General features: G+C 44.9%; 2 protein-coding genes across 4 annotated transcripts; one reads left to right on the top strand and one right to left on the bottom strand.

Annotated features, from left to right (window-relative positions):
- Positions 1-273: 273 nt before the first annotated feature.
- On the bottom strand, positions 274-7,982 carry LOC118370797 (breast cancer metastasis-suppressor 1-like protein-A). Of its 2 annotated transcripts, XM_035755946.2 has the most exons (11): positions 7,307-7,982; positions 6,924-7,014; positions 6,671-6,798; positions 6,517-6,540; positions 6,251-6,330; positions 4,015-4,111; positions 3,701-3,790; positions 3,509-3,573; positions 3,380-3,419; positions 2,223-2,349; positions 274-1,998 (listed from the first exon to the last, which is right to left on the bottom strand). In XM_035755946.2, exons 1-11 carry the CDS (start codon positions 7,440-7,442, stop codon positions 1,881-1,883), a joined length of 996 nt encoding a protein of 331 aa, XP_035611839.1. In that variant the 5' UTR covers positions 7,443-7,982; the 3' UTR covers positions 274-1,880. The 2 variants fall into 2 exon arrangements, with proteins under 2 accessions (XP_035611839.1, XP_035611841.1); XM_035755948.2 differs by lacking the exon at positions 6,517-6,540.
- Positions 7,983-8,130: 148 nt separating this feature from the next.
- Positions 8,131-22,250, top strand: LOC118370801 (RNA-binding protein 25-like). 2 transcript variants are annotated; one of them, XM_052470809.1, is made up of 17 exons: positions 8,131-8,275; positions 8,871-8,967; positions 11,754-11,959; positions 12,255-12,327; positions 12,640-12,809; positions 13,267-13,452; positions 14,457-14,543; positions 17,686-17,945; positions 18,024-18,141; positions 18,221-18,310; positions 18,579-18,652; positions 18,918-19,068; positions 19,285-19,993; positions 20,347-20,654; positions 20,949-21,047; positions 21,140-21,187; positions 21,377-22,250. In XM_052470809.1, exons 2-17 carry the CDS (start codon positions 8,889-8,891, stop codon positions 21,467-21,469), a joined length of 2,751 nt encoding a protein of 916 aa, XP_052326769.1. In that variant the 5' UTR covers positions 8,131-8,275; positions 8,871-8,888; the 3' UTR covers positions 21,470-22,250. The 2 variants fall into 2 exon arrangements, with proteins under 2 accessions (XP_052326769.1, XP_052326770.1); XM_052470810.1 differs by having other exon boundaries at positions 8,132-8,275; positions 12,255-12,312.
- The last annotated feature ends 205 nt before the right edge of the window (positions 22,251-22,455 follow it).

Genomic DNA, 22,455 nt, shown 5'->3' with positions numbered 1-22,455 from the left:
ATTATTTTTTAAATAGCATCTTTTGTGTGCACTTCTGGTAATATGGGTATACTCCCTACAGAAACAGTATGAAAACCAAGATACTGCTCCACCCGAGCACCAACTTCAAGCAAGCACATTATACATTTCTGACAGACAATATAAAAATGAATTAGGATAGGCCCTAACATCCCATCCAGCATATTTCGCTTCAATCAAAGGCTATAAATATAGTTATATTTTTATGAATGCCTCATGGGACTTCAATCGTTACAAATGAAGGCGAGTGACATGTTTACTACAAAATTAAACATTTAATTTGCTGTACATGCATTGGCACTATGACAAGAGTTGTATTAATATTTCCCTCCCGCATGATATGAAAAGATAACGTAGTGTAGCGGTGGAGCGTTATGACTTACTACAACCCCCCCAAAAAAAAACACAAAATAACAATCCATACTTGACAAATAAAACTCGAGGACAAAAAGCAATACGTTTCAATTCATGGCACTGTAACATTTGACCTAATCGTATTATGACAGACCTTCTTCGTGAGCTGCAAAAAAATACAACAAAACCACAACACTGCAAATACTCCCGACATTACAGCTTGTAACATCTCTACAAAATTCATAACATGTTGAGAATCTTCTCAATGCAATACTGTTGGCAGTTGATACTTTTATACAGATGTGATGCTGCTGTGAATGTAAAGCACCACATGACCACATAAGAGGTTGAACCAGCAGTACGTTACCACACACACACACACACACACACGGTTTCCCCTCTATCCAATAATGTGCAAAAGAGTGGATGGGATTGCATGGACGGGATTGTACGACAACCAGACACTGACCCTTCTCAATGTCATCAGATCCCTCTGGCATGGGTAGGGAGGAGTGCACAAGTGCGCACTACAGGAGAAAAAGGTAGAGCATCGTTCGAACAGAGACGCAGGGAGTTCTTCACAGGGGGAGGGAAGATGACACAGAAAAACACAGGGGGAATCTCAATTGCGTACTCCTCGTGTCCACTCTCCCCAACGACTCCTCAACACTCGTTGGAGGATAAGGTCAGAGGGGAGGGACCTCTGGCTTTCTCCTTCAATCGGTTTTGAGGGGGAGGTGAGGCGAAAGGACGCAAGGAATACGCAATTGAGATTCTCCAAAAGTACACTACAAGAGGCAGATGGCTACTGAGTTCACAGTGAAGTTAAGACATGACACAGAATTAGGGCCAGGAGTTTGTCCTGACAATGTTCCCAACAGAGTTCTCAAGCCCTAGTCTTTAACCAGGCCTCAGAGATCTTCTGGCCCTCATCATAATCAACAAGGGTTCTGTACAGAGGGCAAACATACTACTGGCTGTGCCAGTCTACCGGCGTAAAAGATGCCATCTCAATGTTTAGGAAATTCTAATAGTTCATTCTTAACCTGGATGGTACACTGTAGGTTTCCATTTACTCACCCGCTCCGAGAAAATGACCCGCTTTGACTTGATCCTAGTACTGTTCTCACAGGCCGTAGGAATTAAGGCTTCACTGCACTGAGTTAGTTCAGGACTGTAGGCATCTTGTTTAAAAAGGCATGCTACAACACCACCACTACTCTCAACAGCAACGCATCCCTTCTTAGCAGCACTTGCTTCTTTCTCTTCCAGGAGGAACGACACTTGGACGCCTTGCAGATATTTGTAACATACATACATATTTAGAGAAAGCAGTAGTTCGTCACCAACCTTGTACAACCCCTACCCACCCTGACCTACAGCTCTCCAGACCATTGACATAATGTAGTTTCCCCCTACGGCAATGAAAGTAAGGGACGGGATCTTGTGGCACCGAAGTTCACTATGTGTTATCCAGGGAGAGGAAGTACGGCAAGCCGTGAGGGACATTAGGAGTGTTTGATGGTGTATTTTCCTTTCTGCAGCTGAGAGATATACAACTTGGACTTGCTGCCGTCCAGCCGTTTGAACCACACCTCGTCATGGTTAATGGTGGTTATCATGGCGCTGTGGAGGAGAGGTGGAAGAGGATTGGATCATAAAATAGAGGAACATACATTATATACACATGCCTCACCACACAGCGACATTTGGATCTAGTCTATGAACGACAGCGGCATACGCGCACAATATGCGCCACATGCAAATATACACGCACGCACTTTCCTCAAGTACTCCAACATCAGCGCACCCACCATTTAAAAACATACATTTCATATACAGACTCACACCTGGTGGGGTATTGGTCCTTCCTGTTGATGCATATGGCCTGTCCTCTGCAATACCACTGGCTGTCATAGAACAGTCTGCCCTCCTCAGACCTCACCACATGGTGGTGTCTGTCAGCCTTGGCAGGGACTACACACACACACACACACACACACACACACACACACACACACACACACACACACCAAAACATTGGTCACAAGGGTAGGTCCAACAGTTTAAACTACTAACGTTACTATGTATCAATAGCTGTGCTAACTGCCTGGTACTCAACACTATTGTCCCATTAATCACTCTGACATCAATGCAAATATCATTGAAAATCTAATCAAACACTTCATGAGTGCCCATGAGCTCATGGTGCGCAATTTTTAAAGGAAAGGCGGAAACCTAGCCCCCTTTTAACTGAAATGTGTCGTTCGAATTTAACCCAACCCCACTGATTCAGGCTAAGCAATTGCTTGAGAAAACAAATTTGATGGCCTCTTATTAGAAAGAGGGGGCCCCATCAGCTTTCTATAGGCTAGGCCTACTATAATTATTTACGAACTTACCTAATATTAAGCACATTACTTTGTTTTATAAACAGGAGTATAGCCTACCTGGCTGGCATGACAATTAACCATAGGAAAAGCATCATCCATTCCCTATTTGAGGGCATTATACCCCATAATGACAAAGCAAAAACGTTTTTTTTTTTTTATATATTTTTTCCCGGAACTGAAATATCACATTTACATAAGTAATCAGACCCTTTACTCAGTACTTTGTTGAAGCACCTTTGGCAGTGATTACATCCTCGAGTAATTCTTGGGTATGAAGCTACAAGCTTGGCACACCTGTATTTGGGGAGTTTCTCCCAATATTTTCTGCAAATCCTCTCAAGCGGTGTCAGGTTGGATGAGGAGCGTCACTACACAGCTATTTTCAGGTCTCTCCAGAGATGTTAGATCAGGTTCAAGTCCAGGTTCTGGCAGGGCCACTCAAGGACATATAGAAAGCTGATGGGGCCCCGCCAAGTTTATAAATCTCTCTATTTTTCTTTATGGGCAGATTTTTCAGAAATGGCGCACACAGAAATGTAAGGGGAAAATTACGCAACGGTAATAAATGAGGCCCCTGGGCTTTACAGTGACACAATGATACGAGAGATTCTTACCGTCAACCTTGACCCTGTGCGGCCCCAACGACGCCATCGCCTGTGGTGCATACAGAACAAGATCAAAAGGTTAAATTCCAACCCTAAACAAAATCACAACAAAGGCTTGCATTTGGTTAACTCAAATACCTTTCGTATTGCTGTCCAGTCTTCAAGTATATCCAGGTCTTGCAGCATATAAACAATATACGGACGTGAGAAGGGGTTAAGAAAAACAAAAACTTCTGGCGCAGTATTGAAATTAGACATTTTTATTGCCACTGACAGTATCTCGTTGTATCAGAGGATGGATGGAGGAAGACCGGTAGAAAGAAAGGATATCAGAGACGACAACAGGCTTCTTCTTCTTGGCAGGGCAGAAGGGATCCCTCTTCTTGTTCTTCCGTGAATGTAAACCATCGTTCCAAAGTTCTGGAATGCAGAGAGACAGATTGAAAAAAAAAAATATTTTTAAAGAAGGCAAAGCAAACCCTGGGGAGCTACAGGCAGTGCAGGCTTTTGTTCCAGCCCAGCTTTTAAAACACCCGATTCGACTGTTCCAACTTCTCCTCCGTTACTTAAGCCAGGTTTGTTGTAATTAGTGCAGGGCTGGAACAAAACCTTCCAGATCACTAGAGGTAATGTGTGCAGAGCACCTGAGGTGATGTCGATGCTGTGTCGGTCCTCCTCCAGGCGTCTGATCTTCTCCTCTAGCTCACTCTGCACCGTGTCAAACAGCAACAGCTTCTCACTCTGGGAGGAGAAACACAGTAAACTGATGCCTACTGTAGCACCAAAGCCACGTAGAGACCCTGGTGTCCAATACATACGAAATGCACCTTTGCTGATTGCAGAACTGCAAAGCATTCTACTTAGACAAAGGTCAATTCCCAGTAGTTTTCCATGCATCCTTCATTGCTCCCTTCCTTGAGGCCATATTGATCTACATATTAAGGATTCAATCCAACTGCTTTCACCTGCCCAATCAATCAAATGTATATATAAAGCCCTTTTTACATCAGCAGATGTCACAAAGTGCTTATACGGAAACCCAGCCTAAAACAGCAAACACTGCAGGTGGAGAAGCACGGTGGTTAGGACAAACTCCCTCGAAAAGGCAGAAACCTAGAGAGGAACCAGGCTCTGAGGGGTGGCCAGTCCTCTTCTGGCTGTGCCGGGTGGAGATTGTAAGAGTACATGACCATTAAGGTTAGATTGTTCTTCAAGATGTTCAAACGCCCATAGATGACCAGCAGGGTCAGATAATAATCACAGTGGTTGTACAGGTCACCAAACATGTCAGCACCTCAGGAGTAAATATCTGTTGGCTTTTCATAGCCGAGCATTCAGAGGTCGAGACAGCATGTGCGGTAGAGAGAGAGCGAGTCAAGAACAGCAAGTCCGGGACAAGGTAGCATGTCTGGTGAAACAGGTCAGGGTTCCATAGCCGCAGAGAGAACAGCTGGAACTGGAGCAGCAGCACGACCAGGTGGACTGGGGACAGTCAGGAGTCATCATGCTAGGCAGTCCTAAGGCATGGTCCTAGGGCGCAGGTCCTCCGGGAAGGAGAGAGAATTAGAGGGAGCATACTTAAGTTCACACACAAAAGCACAAGACAGGAGAATTACACCAGATATAACATACCCCGGCACATAAGACTATTGCAGCAGAGGTACTGGAGGCTGAGACGGGGAGATCCGACGATAGCCCTCAGGGCCAATGAGGCAGGCTATAACCCCACCCACTTTGCCAAAGCACAGCCCCCACACCACTAGAGGGATATCTACAGACAACCAATTTACTATCCTGGGGGGGTGCAAGACCGGACAGAAAGATCCCGTCAGTGGCTCAACTGACTCAAGTCGCGTACAGCGCAGAAAAGCCTGGCATGACGCACCCCCTCTAGGGACGGAGTGGAAAACCCCTAGTAAGCCAGTGATCTAGCCCCCGTGATAGGGCCAGAGGCAGATAAACCCAGTGGAGGGAGGGGAGCTGGCCAGCCAGACAGCAGGAGCGGTTTCTCATTGCAGTGACTTGCCATTCACCTTCTCACCCCTGGGTCAGACTACACTCAATCATAGGACCCACTGAAGACATGAGTCTTCAGTAAAGTATTAAAGGTTGAGACCGAGTCTGCATCTCTCTCATGGATTCCATAACAATTGAGCTCTACAGGAGAATGTCCTGCCTCTAGCTGTTTGCTTATAAATTCTAGGGACAATAAGGAGGCCTGCGTCTTGTGACCGTAGCGTACGTGTAGGTATGTAAAGGCAGGACCAAATCGGAAAGATAGGTAGGAGCGAGCACATGTAATGCTTTGTATCTTGAGACCTAGAACTAGCATCTCTGTTTAAAAGATACAAAATTGCCAACATCCACTTCCTTATTCCTTATGTTTGGAGTCTTCACCATATTTCATAGAAATATACAGCTGTGTCATCCGCATAGCAGTGAAAGTTGACATTGTGTGTCCAAATGACATCACCAAGAGGTAGAATATATTGTGAAAACAATAGTGGTCGTAAAACAGAACCTTGAGGAACACCGAAACGTACAATTGACTTGTCAGAGGACAAAACATCCACAGACACGAACTGATATCTTTATGACAAATAAGATCTAAACCAGGCAAGACCTGGTCAGTGTAGACCAATTAGGCTTACCAATCTCTCCAAAAGAATGCGGTGATTGACAGTGTCAAAAGTGGCACTAAGGTTTAGGAGCACGAGGACAGATTCAGAGCCTTTGTCATTCAGAGCCTACAGTATTTAGACAGGGCCAGAGATAAACAATGGATGCACTTTATGCTTGACCACTGTGTTATTACTCACTGTGCCAACAATTGCCCATTGGGGATAAATAAAGGTTTATTGTATTGAATTGCCATCAGACCTCCCAGTGTTGGCAGGCAGCCTGGATTTCACAGTCATACTTGTTCTTCACAGACTCCAGACACAGCTCTCTGTAGATCCCTGGAGAAGATACAAGACAAGGAAAACAAATGTTTAGCCTCTGTCGGCACCCTTCAGACGGTTTGACATCACTGAGAACAGAAACATATATTACATTGTAACATTGTTATAACAGTACATTGCATATGAGAATAGAGACAACATATATTAACAGATGTGTGTTTCTTATATTTGGAGGTAGCCTACCCAGGGAGCTGGTAGGTAGGTCATCTGAGGAACACACAACTAAAATGTTAGAAAACCACTGATCTTCTTGACATTGACATCTGCCACAACTAAAGTTACAAAGTGGGACGTTAGTATCTAATCTAGTGTAGGCTAAAATTACATTCAAACTTACCAGCTACTTTGGTCCTGATCTGCATATTCTCCTGCAGGTTGGCCAGTGGTTCCAGATACTCTTGGGCACAGCCAGCTATCACTTCCTTCAGCTTTATATCCACCTGACTTAGCCTCTCCTTGTACAACCTAGTCACAACGAGACAGACAGCGGTGAGCAATACAGCAGCATCAGTAGTTGGCTGGCTTATAATCATGCATGTAAACATGGACCAGAAAGAAAACCATGTGGAAAGTAGAAAAGGTGTCTTTACTGTTCTTTCAAGTCGCCGAATTGCTTCTCGAGGGTCGTCATCTCGTCCATGCATTCAATTCGTCTTCTCTCACAGTCCTCATCGTCCATATCTGTTGGCAATAATAAACATGCAGACACATCTAATACAGTAAACAAACTAGCGGTAGCTTGATACTAACTAACGTCAGCTAGCTAACTGTTAGTTGGCCACGCAGCATCAACATCACTTTCATTTGGCCAGAATTAAGGAGACCATCATAAAAATGGACCTACATTGCATTACAGCACAAACACACATTCATTCATTTAGGAACTACAATGCATTATGCATAGCAGCCAGTTGCATTTTGACTAGCTAGCTCTAATATTTACAGACTAGTAATGTACCTATCTATCCCTTACCCGAGCTGTCTCCATCTTCGGATACAGAAGAGCTTACAGTGTCCTCTTCGTCGGTGCTGCTAGCGTCTTGATCGGGAAAATCAACCTCCATTTCTTCGTGATTGCTTTCTTTCTTTTCGCGGGCGTGCACCGGCATAACGTTCGTTCTCTTGTAAAATTAGAGGAAAGGGTTTGCGAACTGACTTTTAAAAAATAGCAATAAAAATGACGACGGCTAACCGGATAAACAACTAGCTAGCTAAAACAACAGAGGGAACTGGAGGTTAAAAACATGGCTACCGAATCGACCAATCAGATGCTCTTTTACAAAAAATGTCCATCTCCTGCTGCGTGCGCTCGGAGCCAATTTTGAGGAGATGGGGAACTCTATTTGAGTCATATACACGCCGTTTGTGCGTTGTCAATGGACCGTGCAAGGCATTCTGGGATAAGAGGCGAATGGGTGTCAATTGGGCGCTAGCTCAAAAACCCAAAATTAGCATGTATGATGTGAACAAGAAGTACAACATTACACATCTTAACTGAGATAAGATGTTCAATGTAATACAGTGTAGCTTTGTAATCGTGACATTACGTACTTTCGAGGAAAATAGACATATTTAAGATTTCTCTACGAAAATGCTAATTGGAACATGGACACGCTGACATTTTGGACTCGCTGATTCGTTGAACGCGGCACGTGTGTAACTACAACCCGTTTCCTAGTTCGACTAGCACATGAACGCTTGGCGAATTGTTTAGCAGTTGCGTGACGTATAATTACAGCTTTAATACGATTGGTCGACAGTCTGCTGGGTGGGGCGTTATACGTATTCGTTGCCCAATGTGAGTCCCATCTCTTCCTTTCTGTAATATCTCTGGTGCGCTGACTTTTTGCAGGGTTGATGTACTGTAGCTAGCTATCACATTTAGCCACCTAAACGGAGGGAGACAGAAGCGAAGTAGCTCATCTTAACCGACTGGTTGTGGGTAAGTAATCTGATTCGGTAGTTTGTTTTTCACTTCATTGTCTGAGTATTATCGACAATATTTAGCTGGCAAACTGTGAGCATGGTTTCCCGGTACGGTAGTTAGCTGCTAGTTAGCGTAGTTACAACACACAAGCTAGCCTTGCCAGGCTTGTTGTGGAGGACAAAACCTAAAACCTCTTATTTAGCGAGTATAGCTAACGTTAACTAATTAGAATACGTTGTAGCTGACCTTAACGACAAATATGACAAACAAGGTGAAGTTAATGTCTTTCATAAGTAACTTAGCCTGTTAACGTTACCCAGAGTCATGGATATGACCTGACGACGTTACTGTTATCCAGTTAGCTAGCCATTTAACTAACGTTTAAGTTGGCTAACGTTAGTACCAGGCCTTCATTCGACCACACATATCTAACTTACGACCTGTGGCGGGTATTTTACAGGTGGATATCTGTCAGCTGACATATGCAGCCACAAGTACAGAAAAGCCAACTGAACACGTGCTGTTATCTTGTGTTGAGAGATGGTCAGGGTCTAATTCATATTACTCTCTTATTGCAGTTCTGACTGGTTTTCTTCGGTCCCATGTTTAGGTGGGTGATTTCCACAAGATGTCGTTCCCTCCTCATCTCAACCGAACCCTTCTGCCACCAGGCATCCCCCCTCCACAGTTTGCTGGTTTTCCTTCAGGTGAGTCATCAGAGACGGATATCCCATCCTATGGGCCTGTCTGTATGTAAATTAAACAGAAACTAGATTGTTAACATGACTGATTTGTAAGGATATCTAATACTCAGCAAACTTTGTATTGAGAGATACATGAATTTAAAATACATTTTGTATACATTAGAGGTCGACTGATTATGATTTTTCAACGCTGAGACCGATTATTGGCGGACAAAAAAAAGCCGATATCGATTAATCAGCCTGTTTTTATATACGTGTGTGTGTGTGTGTGTGTGTGTGTGTAATAACGGCAATTACAACAATCCTGAATGCACAATGAACACTTATTTTAACTTAACATTATACATAAATCAATTTAGTCTCAAATAAATAATGAAACTTATTCAATTAGGTTTAAATAATGCAAAAACACAGTGTTGGAGAAGAAACTAAAGTGCAATATGTGCCATGTAAGAAAGCTGAAGTTTAATTTCCTTGCTCAGAACATCTTCGAAAGCCAAGTTAACAAACAGATCACCGACTATTTCGAATCCCACCGTACCTTCTATGCAATCTGGTTTCCGAGCAGGTCATGGGTGCACCTCAGCCACGCTCAAGGTCCTAAACGATATCATGACCGCCACTGAAAGACAATACTGTTCTGCCATATTCATCGACCTGGCCAGGGCTTTTGACTCTGTCAGTCATTGGAGGGCCTGTTGTCCAGACCTCTGGCAGTCTCAATGGGGGTCCCACAGGGTTCAATTCTCAGGACGATTCTTTTCTCTGTATATATCAATGATGTCATTCTTGCTGCTGGTGAGTCTCTGATCCACTTCTACGCAGACGACACCATTCTGTATACTTCTGGCCCTTCTTTGGACACTTTGTTAACTAACCTCCAGGCGAGCTTCAATGCCACCCAACTCTCCTTCCATACAACTCCTAAATGCATGCTCTTCAACTGATCGCTAGACGGGCATGCAGGTGCAGGCAGCATCACTACTCTGGACGGTTCTGACTTACAATATGTGGACAACTACAAACACCTAGGTGTCTGGTTAGATTGTAAACTCTCCATCTAGATTCACATCAAGCATATCCAAAATTAAATCGAGAATTGGCTTCCTATTTCGCAACAAAGTATCTTTCACTCATGCTGCCAAACATACCCTTATAAAACTGACTATCCCACCAATCCTTGACTTCAGCGATGTCATTTACAATATAGCCTCCAACACTCTACTCAGACTGCACCCAATTTGCTCACAGTGCCATCTGTTTTGTCACCAAAGCCCCATACACTACCCACCACTGCGACCTGTATGCTCTTGTTGGCTGGCCCTCGCCTCATACTCGGCGCCAAACCCACTGGCTTCCGTTCATCTATAAGACGGTGCTTTATCTAGCAAAGTCTTCTCAGCTCCCTGGTCACCATAGCAGCACGCGCTCCAGCAGGTATATTTCACTGGTCACCCCCATAGCCAACTCCTCCTCTGGCCACCTTTCCTTCCAGTTCTCTGCTGCCAATGACTGGGTTGGATTGCAAAATCACTGAAGCTTGAGACTCATATCTCCCGCACCAATCTTCAAGCAGAGTCTTTGCTATTTTACCGGTCTTCAATTTTACCAGTTAAGAAGTTTTAGGTTGTAGTTATTATTGGAATTTTGACGCGTCAACTATTTCTCTCTCTACCATTTGTATTTCATATACCTTTGCCTATTGGATGTTCTTATAGGCACTTTAGTATTGCCAGCCTAATCTCAGGAGTTGATAGGCATGAAGTCATAAACAGCGCTGTGCTTCAAGCATTGTTAAGAGCTGCTGGCAAACGCAGTAAAGTGCTGTTTGAATGAATTCATACAAGCCTCCTACTGCCTACCACTGCTCAGTAAGACTGCTCTATCAAATCATTGCATTAATTATAATAAACACATTGAAATACGAGCATTTGGTCCTTAATATGGTCAAATCCGGAAACTATCACTTAGAAAACAAAACTTTTATTCTTTCAGTGAAATACGGAACCGTTCTGTATTTTATCAAACGAACGGGGGTCAACCCGAAGTCTAAATATTGTTGTTACATTGCACAACCTTCAATGTTATGTCATAATTATTTAAAATTCTGGTGAAGTAATTACGGTCTTTGTTAAGAAGAGATGGTCTTCACACAGTTCGCAACGAGCCAGGCGACCCAAACTGCTGCATAGACTCTGCTTGCACTGAACGCAAGATAAGTGACACAATTGCCTGCTGACATGTATTTCTTTTAACTAAATATGCAGGTTTAAAAAAATAAATACTTCTGTGTATTGATTTTATGGAAGGCATTGATGTTTTTGGTTAGGTACATTTGTGCAACGATTGTGCTTTTTTTCACGAATGGGCTTTTGTTAAATCATCATCCGTTTGGCGAAATTGAAGTAGGCTGTGATTCGGTGATAAATTAACAGGCACCGCTTTTATTATATGCAACACGGGACAAGCTAGTTAACCTCGTAATATCATCAACCATGTGTAGTTAACTAGTGATTATGTGAAGATTGTTTTTTTTAATAAGATAAGTTTAATGCTAGCTAGCAACTTACCTTGGCTCCTTGCAGCCACAAGGTCCTTTTGATGCTGCCCTCGTGTAACAGGTGGTCAGCCTGTCATGCAGTCTCCTCGTGGATTGCAATGTAATCGGCGTCCAAAAAGGCAGATTGCCGATTTTAGTTAAGAGAACTTGAAATCAGCCCCAATTAATTCGGCCATACCAATTAATCGGTCGACCTCGAGTATACATTATCGCATTGTCTCTATTCCAGGTACCCCAATGATACCAGTCCACATGGGTATTATGACCCAAACCCCCGCGGTCTTGGTGCCCACCTCCATGCCTGCGGCACCCAGGAAGGAGGCCGCCCTGGTGAAGGCCAAGGAGACGGACGAGAACAGTGGCCCCACCACCACTGTATTTGTAGGGAACATCTCAGAGAAAGCCTCGGACATGCTGATTCGACAGCTGCTGGCGGTGAGGAAGGGGAACTTGAATGCAGATGCTTTGGAAAGAGACATTAAGCTTTATTTAGGCTATAGACCATGTCTTTAGTCACAAGTCGTGCTAGTGGAATAGACAATTGAAACCACCATTCATCTTTTTTGCTTCTGTTTTTTTTTTTTGCATGTGACGGTGCAGTTGGCCTTTTTTTAGGTTTGATTTATAAAAGCTGTTTCCCTTTTGGCCAACAATGTTTCCCCTGATACTCTGAAAAGCAATGTCCTTTAGTAGGTCCCTGTAGTAAAGCAAGCAATTATTCACTCTTCAGAAATGTGGCCTGGTCCTAAGCTGGAAGAGAGTCCAAGGAGCCTCTGGAAAACTTCAAGGTAAAAACAGAACAGGTACAACACTTCTAAAGTACTCCACCACCATGTAAGTCCAATGTCACCCTCACCAAGGCATGCTTTGCCAATGTGAAGCGCAACTACTATTTAGTGGGGGAAAAAATGTGCAGGCTCCTGTTCAGTAGGCATTAATCAGAAGAAAGTAGACTAAAAAATGTTTAACTACATGTACTTGTCTGATAAGAAACGCCCGTTAAAAATGTCCATTCCATGCCCTAATGAACACAACCTCCTTCCTGGTTGCTACTCCGATGGCTGCGTATTGATATAAACCCCCGGTGCCCATCCTTCCTTCTCTATTCTCTCCAGCTTTTGGGTTCTGTGAGTACAAAGAGCCCGAGTCAACGCTGCGGGCCCTGCGGCTGCTCCACGAGCTGCAGATCGGGGTGAAAAAGCTGCTGGTAAAGGTGGATGCCAAGACCAAGGCCCAGCTGGATGAGTTCAAGGCCAAAAAGAAGAGCAGCACCAACGGCAATGGGGTGGGTAATGTAGTGGGGAAGGGGGACACTCTGAGCTGGAGGGATGGGAGAGGGGAATGTCACAATACCATGTAAGTTATGGGCTAGTTTCTAGGACACAGATTAGTCAAGGACTAGGCTTAATCTATTTCATTGGAATCTCTATTGAATTTGTTTTTTAATTCTGGACTAGGCTTAGTCTGTGTTTAGGAAACTGGTCCTAAATGTTGAATGGAATTAAAGCCTTCAGCCTCCTGCCATTATGCAGGTCTGAGCGACTTCCAGTGGAGACTGATGGACCCAGCTCTCGGGGGCAGGGTTGGCTAAACAAATGGGAAACTCTGGCGAAAGGCCTGAAACAAAATAGCTCCTTTTACTTCAATTTTTTTTTTTAAACAAGTGAGGCTGACGATGAGTTGACTTGGATGTAATACTAACCCGCCTGTCTCTCGCACTCTGTTTTTCTTTCTGCTTAAAGGCAGAGGGTGGAAAAGAAGAGGAGGCGGAGGAGGAAGAGGAGGTGATCGACGAGGACACCAAGAGGCGGGATCAGGTCGTCAAGGGTGCCATCGACGGTCTGATCCGCGAGTATGCCAGCGAGCTCAATGCTGCCTCGAATGATGAGTCCCCCCACCGCAGGAAGAAGAGAGACAAGAAAGAAGAGGTACTTAGGGCTACTTTCTCTTATCTCACTTTAGATTTACCTGGTACATGTTGGTTGGGGGTTGTAATATTGTATTTGGGCACATTATATACAGTCATGACTGACATTATTGGCACTCTTGATAAAGATGAGCAAAAGAAAAGGCAGGATAACGCCTCCTGAGTGGCACGGTGGTCTAAGGCACTGTACTGCAGCGCGAGCTGTGCCACTAGAGATCCTGGTTTGAGTCCATGCTCTGTCGCTGCCGAGTCGCGACCTGGGAGACCCATGGGGCGGCGCATAATTGTCAGGGGAGGGTTTGGCCGGCAGGGGATGTTCTGTCCCTTTGCGCTCTACAGACTTGTGTGTCGGGCCGGGCACAATGCACGCTGACACGATCGCCAGGTGTATGCTTCTGGGTTAAGCGGGCATTGTGTCAAGAAGCAGTGCGGCGTGGCTGGGTCGTGTTTCAGAGGATGCGCGGCTCTCGACCTTCGCCTCTCCCGAGTCCATACGGGAGTTGCAGCGATGGGACAAGACTGTAACTACCACTTGGATATCCTGAAAAGGGGAAAATAAACTAGACTGAACAAAATGGTATGTTCAAAAAAATGGTGGAATTATGTTATTTTAATCCAATTGCCTACATTGTATTTGTTGGTATATGAAAGTCTGGATATGGATTAAGTCTAGTCCTGAGGAGTATCCTACGTACCTGGTGTGAGGAGTTGGTGAGATAACGTTGGTGAACTCTGAGTTCAACTCGGGATAACCGGTCATTCGAAAGTGTCTTGTCTTTTAGCCAGGTCCATTTCTATGGCAATGAATCCTTCAGCACTACACCTGGTCCGGTGCAGGCTAACCCCATTTAACCTAAATGACTGTGCCATGACTTGAGGACCAATCCCCTTAATTTGAGAAAGTCTACAGATTCAACATTTTATATTAAATCATTATTTTTTTGTCAGCCTTGTCAGCATGACCCTGAACACTATCCCTTCTTCCTGCCTCCCATCGTCCCTTAGGAGGATATCAACGCAATTGACGGATTGGAGGATGACAAGAGAGACCTGATTTCTAGAGAGATCAGTAAATTCCGCGACACCCACAAGGTATATGACTGTACTCATCTCTCTCACTCACATTGCAGGTTTTTGGAAAAGAAGCTACACACGCTAGTAGTACAGACCTTTTGGGTTTTCACACTTACTGCTAGTGGACATTTTGTGCAGGGACCTGTTTTATATAGTCTAAATCAGGGATGGGCAACTTTGCTGGGGGTGGGGGCCACAATCTGAACTCATCATGAGGGCCTGCAGTTACTCGCGGGTCTGCGTACCCACATCCATACACACACACACACTACACTGCGAGCAAAAAAAAATTGGTGGCCCCATTTTGACAGTTTTTTATTTTATTTTTTGCAATCTACTCACTTTGCCATGCGGTTGGAAAAAGGTTTGCAGTTTTTTAAATTTGTTTTCTGACTGAGACGGACTAACAAAATCAATGAGGGGCCCCCGGCCGGTAATTCCACCATGATAACAAGTTTAGATAGCTGGCCGCTAAACTAACTTGGCAATCTAAAACATTTTAGCTGACATGGGCAAATTGACTGACAAAACAAGAGTAAAACTGCAGATGTTTTGAAATTCAAAAGGCCCACGGGCCACCAGTTGCCCATCCCTGGTCTAAATTTAGGATGGGAGAATAGTTATATTTTCACGTCAAACTATTGCATACCTTGCTCAAAAATCTCAATGTGAAATATCTGGATTTGTCGTATTGTCACCGTTTTCAAACCTAATTTGACTCGTGTCGACGGGACATTTTATTTGTATATAATTAGGGTATTTAGGTGTGATCGTATCGCTGGCTAGATTCATAACTCATTCATCACACACAAACAAAATGCATGGCGACAATGTAAAGTTACCTTAAAGCTAATCTATTCATTAAACCCCGCCATTATGATAGAGATCATATGGTGACTAAAGCAAGATGAATCTCAGAGCTTTGGAAAAAGTTGTCGAGGATAGCATGTAAGTATGAGCTTTCCTTTATTTTGTACATATACTGGGCGCTCCCTCCTCGAGGATTCGCATAGGGGCAACTGCACAGGCACTCTGGCTTACAGTGGTGGCTGAGGTTGAGGTTCTCATTAAGTTCCACAACACACAGCCCACCTTTTCCATTTAGATACATGTCAACAGAATGTTGGTCTTGCTTTTAGACCAGTTATTTGCCAAATGTGGAGAGAACCACACCGATTTCCATCTATTTATCATGTTGTCCGCAAGCCAGGGAGGCCAGTGAACCTGTGTGAGTCCTCTGTAAATTTTGACCATTCTACATAATGTGTGTGTAAAAGTCAAGTCACTGAGACTCAGGTCAATAACCACTGCAGTGATTTGGGCTGTTGATTGTACTGTTATAGCAGTGGGGGGGGGCGCCCCTCCACAGCACTCTGCGTTCTGAAGACTAGCCAGGTGAGTTCCAACCCACCCTGTGGATAAGTGTGTGTGTGTTAGAGAAAAGCCCCATCTCTCCTAGTCCTGTGTCCAATTGTCAGTCCCTCTATTTCTGTCTTCTTTGATTCTCTCTTTCCCTCGTCACTTTAGCTCTTTCTCCCTTTATTCTCGGAACTTGTCTGTCCCCTTTTCTTCCTGGTTTCTAATTGCCGTTCACCCCCTTCATCTCCATTTTCAACGCGACCAAAATTTGGTGTTCATAATCTACGGCAGTAGACTTGTGGTAAAGGAGGTACGAGTAATGCGTAGTGAGATCCTTTCTCAAGCACAAATGGTAAGGCCTATGCTTTGTATAGAAGGGGAACGTCATGTACCTATGGCCTACCTGCAGTTACTCTATGCCCAGGTTGTCACCAATAGAGTGCAGAGCAAGGTAAGTTCAAGTAGGAAGACTTAACCAATCAGACCCCTTCCACCCATGCCCATAGTACCTGTGTGCTCTCTTCTCTATTTCCCCCTTGTCTGCCTGTTTTCCTTGCTCTTCGTCTTTAGCTGCACTAAACCCGTGGCTCTGTAGTCTGGGTCAGACCAGGAGGACAACCATCTGTTGTTCGTTATGGACTGCTTTTAGCGGTCTGACCTTGTGGGAAAGGCCCATAGGTAACCTGTGGTTTCACTGTGTATTTCCCAAAAACCCCAACACAAACTTGAGCCTCAGTGTACTTAGAATGCATGGTTTGTAATTGTCTGCTAATCAGTTGAGTACATGGGGAGCCATGGGCGTAGTGCTAGGAGGGAGTTGTCTCTTAGCGTGTGTCTGGGAAATCGAGTCACGGGAGAACTACAGAAGACCGAAGCAGGGGTAAGAGCCTCTACGATTTAATTTACCTGTCCAGAAAATGTTTTTTACATTTATTTTTAATTTTTCTATGTACCAGGATGTTTCACGGCTGTCTGTTTTTACCAATGTACCCCATAGAAGGTAACGGTTGTTTTTGATGATTTGCTTGAGGGAAAGTGAATCTCCCCCTGTGTATTGTTTGACCTGCTTTTCCTTCCAGGCCTAACTTTTATAGTCTTGTAGGGGCAGCGACGGGCTGAAATCCGTAGCTCAACACCTGTAAGTCACCAACTAGTTTCACAAAAGGATTGACACCTTTTTTTGTTTTGTTGTTTCTCTTGTAATGAGGACACTGACTTGGGAGAGAGAGATTGTTATCTATCAAGCAGCTCCTTTTTCTCGTTTTGAATGTCTGTGACCTTTGACATGGCCAACAAGATGTCGTCTTTGACCTCAAAGTGGTTTCCAGTGTCTTTTTTCAGGTAACTTGTAAGTCGCCCAGCTTATGCTAAACAATCATTGTACTATATTGATACTGTGGTCTGCAACTGGTGGCCCGCAGGCCAAATCCATCCCGCAAGCAGATTCAATTTTTTTTATTTGGTCCTCGGGGGGGACAAAATCATGCTATATATGGACAAAGGAGTGCCGTGTCTCATGACATCTTGTTGTTATTTTCCCATAGAAACTCTTAGCCCAGCCAAGGAGCGGCTGTTGTGCCAAAACGTCAGCCTCTAACTCAACTACTTCATCCTTAGATAACAAGAATCTACATTGTTACAGTAGTCCCCTCCGCCCCCAGAGCCTGGAAGCCACTTCTAGATCCACTTCTGTGCACTTATAGAGAAGCGTGTGACCCAGCCTCACTGTGCTCCTGTTCTGTTGCATGGCTGTCCTCCCCGGGAGCCTCCAACTTATCAACCTCCTCTGTTCTCTTTGCAGAAACTGGAGGAGGAGAAGGACAAGAAAGACAAGGAGCGTGCAGAGTTTGATCGCGAGCGACGGGAGAGGGACAAGGAGAGGGAACGTGAAAGGGAGCGCCGGGACCGCGAGCGGGAGAAAGAGCGCGAGAAGGAGAGGGAGCGCGAGCGGGAGAGAGAACGCGAGCGGGACAGAAGTGACAGAGACCGTGATCGCAACCGGACGAAGGAGTGGGAAAGGGAGAGGAGCCGTGACAGGAGCAAGGACCGCAGCCACTCCAGGTGTGTGTTATTAAATAAATAAAGCAATGGATTAGGAAGGAATGATTGGGAGGTAACTAGGTTGATGTTGTGTTGTAGAGAGGTGAGTCGCGACAGAGACAAGGACAAGAAGCGTGACCAAGAGGATGAGGAGGAGGTCTATGAGCGGAGAAGGCTGGAGAGGAAACTCCGAGACAAGGAGGCAGCCTATCAAGAGGTAGCTTACAGTGGCGTGAGAATCATGTGTGTGTTGGCTGTGAAATGTTGCTTAATTTCTGTCTCGTGTCTGTCTGAAGCGTCTGAAAAACTGGGAGATCCGCGAGAGGAAGAAGGCTCGAGACTACTCCAAGGAGTCTGAGCGGGAGGAAGAGCGCAGGAGAGAAATGGTAGGAAGAAATACAAACCCCGTTCTCACCCTCGCATGGCATTCCTGGGTCGTGTTGAGCAGGGAGAAAACCTTTTGAAACCATAGGCGGGACTACCTGAACTTGTCCAATGGGAATGCTGATTTTAATTGTCCGTTGTGAAATGTTTTGCCACGCTGTGCCCCACTACTGAACAGGACTCAGGTTTACCACTGATCTGGGCTTTAAGGGTCCTACCGTAGACATACTTGGTTATGTGTTTCCATTCATCATTGTGTCCTACATACAGACTAAAGAAAGCAAACGGCTGAAGGAGTTCCTGGAGGACTACGATGACGACAGAGATGACCCTAAGTACTACAGGTGACCACCAGCATATTTAATTAATTTATGATGCTGATCCGCTAGGTTTACATACTACAGAAGATATAATTGAGACGATTTTAATATCGATAATGTAAACTGTCAAGATGATGGCGGTCTGAAACGACATGTTTTTTGCTTCGACATTTGGGAAGAGAAACCTCACTACTTAAAAAAATATATATATATATAAAACTTGAAGACATTTGTTGATGAGTGTCAGGGCCATTGTTATAAAAAGTGTTGTTCCGTGTGTGACCCCTAGGGGCAGCGCACTGCAGAAGCGTCTGAGAGACCGGGAGAAGGAGACTGAGGTGGATGAGCGCGACAGGAAGAGAGAGAAGGAAGAGCTGGAGGAGATCAGACAAAGGCTGCTGGCCGAGGGACACCCAGACCCCGAAGCCGAGATACGCAGGGTGAGAGGGAGTGTGTGTGTGTGACTGTATCCGCTTGACTGTGTTTATTCCTGAAGGTCATTTTGTCCTCTGATCCCTTTGTCTGTATGTCTGCATTGTAAGTGCGTCTCTGTCCATCTGGCTATCTTGGCTACACAATAACGTTAGGCGAGTGTATCCACTTTCCTGACTGTAAGCCCCTTGTCTCACACTGCTTCTCTTTACCGATTGGTCCAGATGGAAGAGGAGGCGGAGCGTCTGCGTCAGCCTCCAGTGAAGCCAGAGCCCGACCCCGAGGAGGAGCGGGTACACAAGGCCCCACGGGTGGACCGGGATCGCAGAGGAGACAGAGATCGAGACCGAGGTGATCGGGAGAGAGGGGAAAGAGACAGAGGTGATCAGGAGAGAGGAGAAAGAGACCGTGGTGATCGGGAGAGAGGAGAAAGAGACCGTGGTGATCGGGAGAGAGTAGAAAGAGACCGTGGTGATCGGGAGAGAGGAGAAAGAGACCGTGGTGATCGGGAGAGAGGAGAAAGAGACCGTGGTGATCGGGAGAGAGGAGAAAGAGACCGTGGTGATCGGGAGAGAGGAGAAAGAGACCGTGGTGATCGGGAGAGAGGAGAAAGAGACCGGGAGAGGGACAGAGGGGACCACCATGTACCCCACCATCACCACCCCCACTCTGATGATGATGATGTGGAAGAGGGGGAGGAGGAGTTTGATGACGACGACCAATCGGGGTCCAAGCCCTGCCTGAAGCCCACGTTGCGGCCAATCACTGCGGCCCCCTCTGTTTCGTCGGCCAGCGGGGGCGCCACCCCCAACACGCCTTGTGGCGGGGACGAGTCACCCTGCGGCATCATCATCCCCCACGAGAACTCGCCCCCTCACGAGACCCCACCCCAGGAGGAGTTCCGCCCCAAGATCGGCCTCAGTCTCAAACTGGGTGAGTTTGGTTGGTGGGACAAGCTAGGTCTAGAATCATATGGACATGATTGTGACAACTATAGTGCTAACTACCTAATGATCTGTTGTGTAGATCCAATTAAGTGCCTCAATCATTAATGAAGATGAAAGATCAGGATAATTAAAATAATGAAGCAAGACTGCCTATCTTTACCATTCATTTTTAGATTGAGGCATATAGCTGTATCTGCACAGATGTCTTGAGCCTGACAAACTGTTTAATTTGAGAGGGATGTCACTCAAATTGCTTTAAGATATCAATTAAATGGAACTGTCCTGTTTCAGACATACTTCATGACGAAAGGTTTAAAGTATGTCTAAATATCTCTCTAGGAGCCACTAGCAGCCCCAGCCAGCCCAACGTGGCCATCAAACGCAAGAAGCTCACTGTGGACAGCGTCTTTAACAAATTCGACGACGAGGAGGCAGACGAGGCTCCCCGCAAGCGCAAGCTGGTACCACTGGACTACGGCGACGACAAGAACCTCCAGAGTGTGGTAGACGGAGCCTCGGGCATGGCGGCCATCAAGGGCGCCAACACAGAGGAGAAGCGCAAGCACATCAAGAGCCTGATCGAGAAGATCCCCACGGGCAAGACGGAGCTGTTCTCCTACCCGCTGGACTGGTCCGCAGTGGACTCGGTGAGGATAGGATGTGGCAGTACCCCGCTTTCCAGTCTTTCTGCTCTCTTGCCAACTAATTCTGTGTTAGCAAGAGCGCAGAAACCGAATGGAAACCAGACCAGAGGAAATATGACATACAGATAACGCTGGTTGATTTTGATAATTCAACGACTAGAGGCTGTAGTCCAAGGGAATTGCTGATGTAGCCCTTCTTTGTCAAAGTAGAAAATGTGTTTCCCTACAAAACTGGTACAGACCTATATGAATAATACCTGGTGCAGTGACTAAAGTATTTCTGACTGTCCTCCCCAGACTCTGATGGATCGACGCATACGCCCCTGGATCAACAAAAAGATAATTGAGTACATTGGAGAAGAGGAGGCTACGCTAGTCGATTTTGTCTGCTCCAAGGTGTGTAAGCGTGATTGATGCAATTTACTGGGGAGCTGGATGTTTTTGCAATATGAGTTTCATTCTGATTCCTTAATTTTGACCTCCCCCAGGTGATGGCTCATGGTACACCACAGGGTATCTTGGATGATGTTGCCATGGTGAGTATCCCAATAAATATACTGGGAACATTCTCAGTTGTCTGTCCAGCTAAAACTGATTTAACTGTATTTTGATTAAAGTATTAAACGGGCCTTAAGAGCCTTGGTGAACTGCTTTTGGTCTCCTGATTTAAAGTTGTTAAGTACTATGTCATTAATCTAACTGCAATGCGGTTCTTCTACACCAAGGTTTTGGATGAAGAAGCAGAGGTCTTCATCGTCAAGATGTGGCGGTTGCTGATCTACGAAACTGAAGCCAAGAAGATTGGGCTGGTGAAATAGGAAACCCAGGAAAGCACTGAACGAATCCAACTTTTTCTAATAGAGTAATCTGACTTTAGTGTTGTCAGTCACCAAAAAGACTTCTCAATTTGAGTGGCCTAAAATCAAAGAATGTGCTCAACCTAATAATACCCCAACAGCATTCACACGTTGAGCTCCTGTTTTCTCATTCTTCCAATAGACTCTGGTACATGTCATGTTACTCTACTGCAGCTGCTGACTTTGTATTGGTGTATAGCCTACGTGTGTGGGTGGGTGCGTGCTTGAATGACTGACTGAAGTGCTTATTGAAGATGCATGAAAGCAACCACTTGGACAATGGCCCTACTACAGTCTCTTGGCTCGAGTTGGATGTTCTGAGGGTGACAGTGGAGGTAGCGGATTAGGGGTTAACGGTTGATGAAGAGAACATAGCTACTCAGCTGTGGAAAAAAGTTCACTGAAAAGCATCTCACTGTTTTGTTTCTCTCCAGTTGTGACGTTAGTAATATCAAAGGTTATTGGACTGCTGTTTCTACGTGGCATCTGCTGAGTGAAACATCTGTTTATGCGAAGGGTAGACCTTAAAAGGTAGATTTGATTTTGGATTACAAACAATGCTTTCTATAAATTCTATTTAAGGATAGGCCAGCTATTGAACATTTGACTTGTGGTTGGTTGGTCTCGTAACACAGGCAACAGCACCAACTGGAAAGGATACTGATTTGTGTAAACATTGTTTCCATTTTTCCTTTTTGTACCAGTGGAAATTTTGTTTTGAATAAATACTTTTTTTAAAGAATTGTATAATGTTTTGTCAATAGAAATGTGATGTGGCCCAGTGAGTCTATCCTACACCAATAGTTTAAATAATTGGTATTTACTAGATGTCTGGTATGAAGAACCACTGTGCCATGGTACAAGTGCTTTAAGTTAGCTGTTTATTGTGCTATTAAAGTTTGAATACTTGTTTATATGGGCATGTTGCAGATGAAATAACCAAAGTT

The sequence above is a fragment of the Oncorhynchus keta genome, chromosome 19, assembly GCF_023373465.1.
Source record: "Oncorhynchus keta strain PuntledgeMale-10-30-2019 chromosome 19, Oket_V2, whole genome shotgun sequence".
Lineage (NCBI taxonomy): Eukaryota > Metazoa > Chordata > Actinopteri > Salmoniformes > Salmonidae > Oncorhynchus > Oncorhynchus keta.
Note: the sequence above shows the minus strand (reverse complement) of the source record. Positions and strands in the feature narration are given on the sequence as shown.

Excerpts from the sequence above, each read along its gene's own strand:
- LOC118370797 (XM_035755946.2), bottom strand. The coding sequence starts at position 7,442 with ATGCCGGTGCACGCCCGCGAAAAGAAAGAAAGCAATCACGAAGAAATG. Across the intron at positions 4,112-6,250 it reads CTGCCTGCCAACACTGGGAG|AGTGAGAAGCTGTTGCTGTT; the intron begins GTCTGATGGCAA and ends TTCTCCTCCCAG. Across the intron at positions 3,574-3,700 it reads GAAGCCTGTTGTCGTCTCTG|GTCCGTATATTGTTTATATG; the intron begins ATATCCTTTCTT and ends ACCCCTTCTCAC.
- LOC118370801 (XM_052470809.1), top strand. The coding sequence starts at position 8,889 with ATGTCGTTCCCTCCTCATCTCAACCGAACCCTTCTGCCACCAGGCATC. Across the intron at positions 12,328-12,639 it reads TCAAGGTAAAAACAGAACAG|CTTTTGGGTTCTGTGAGTAC; the intron begins GTACAACACTTC and ends TATTCTCTCCAG. Across the intron at positions 12,810-13,266 it reads GCAGCACCAACGGCAATGGG|GCAGAGGGTGGAAAAGAAGA; the intron begins GTGGGTAATGTA and ends TTCTGCTTAAAG.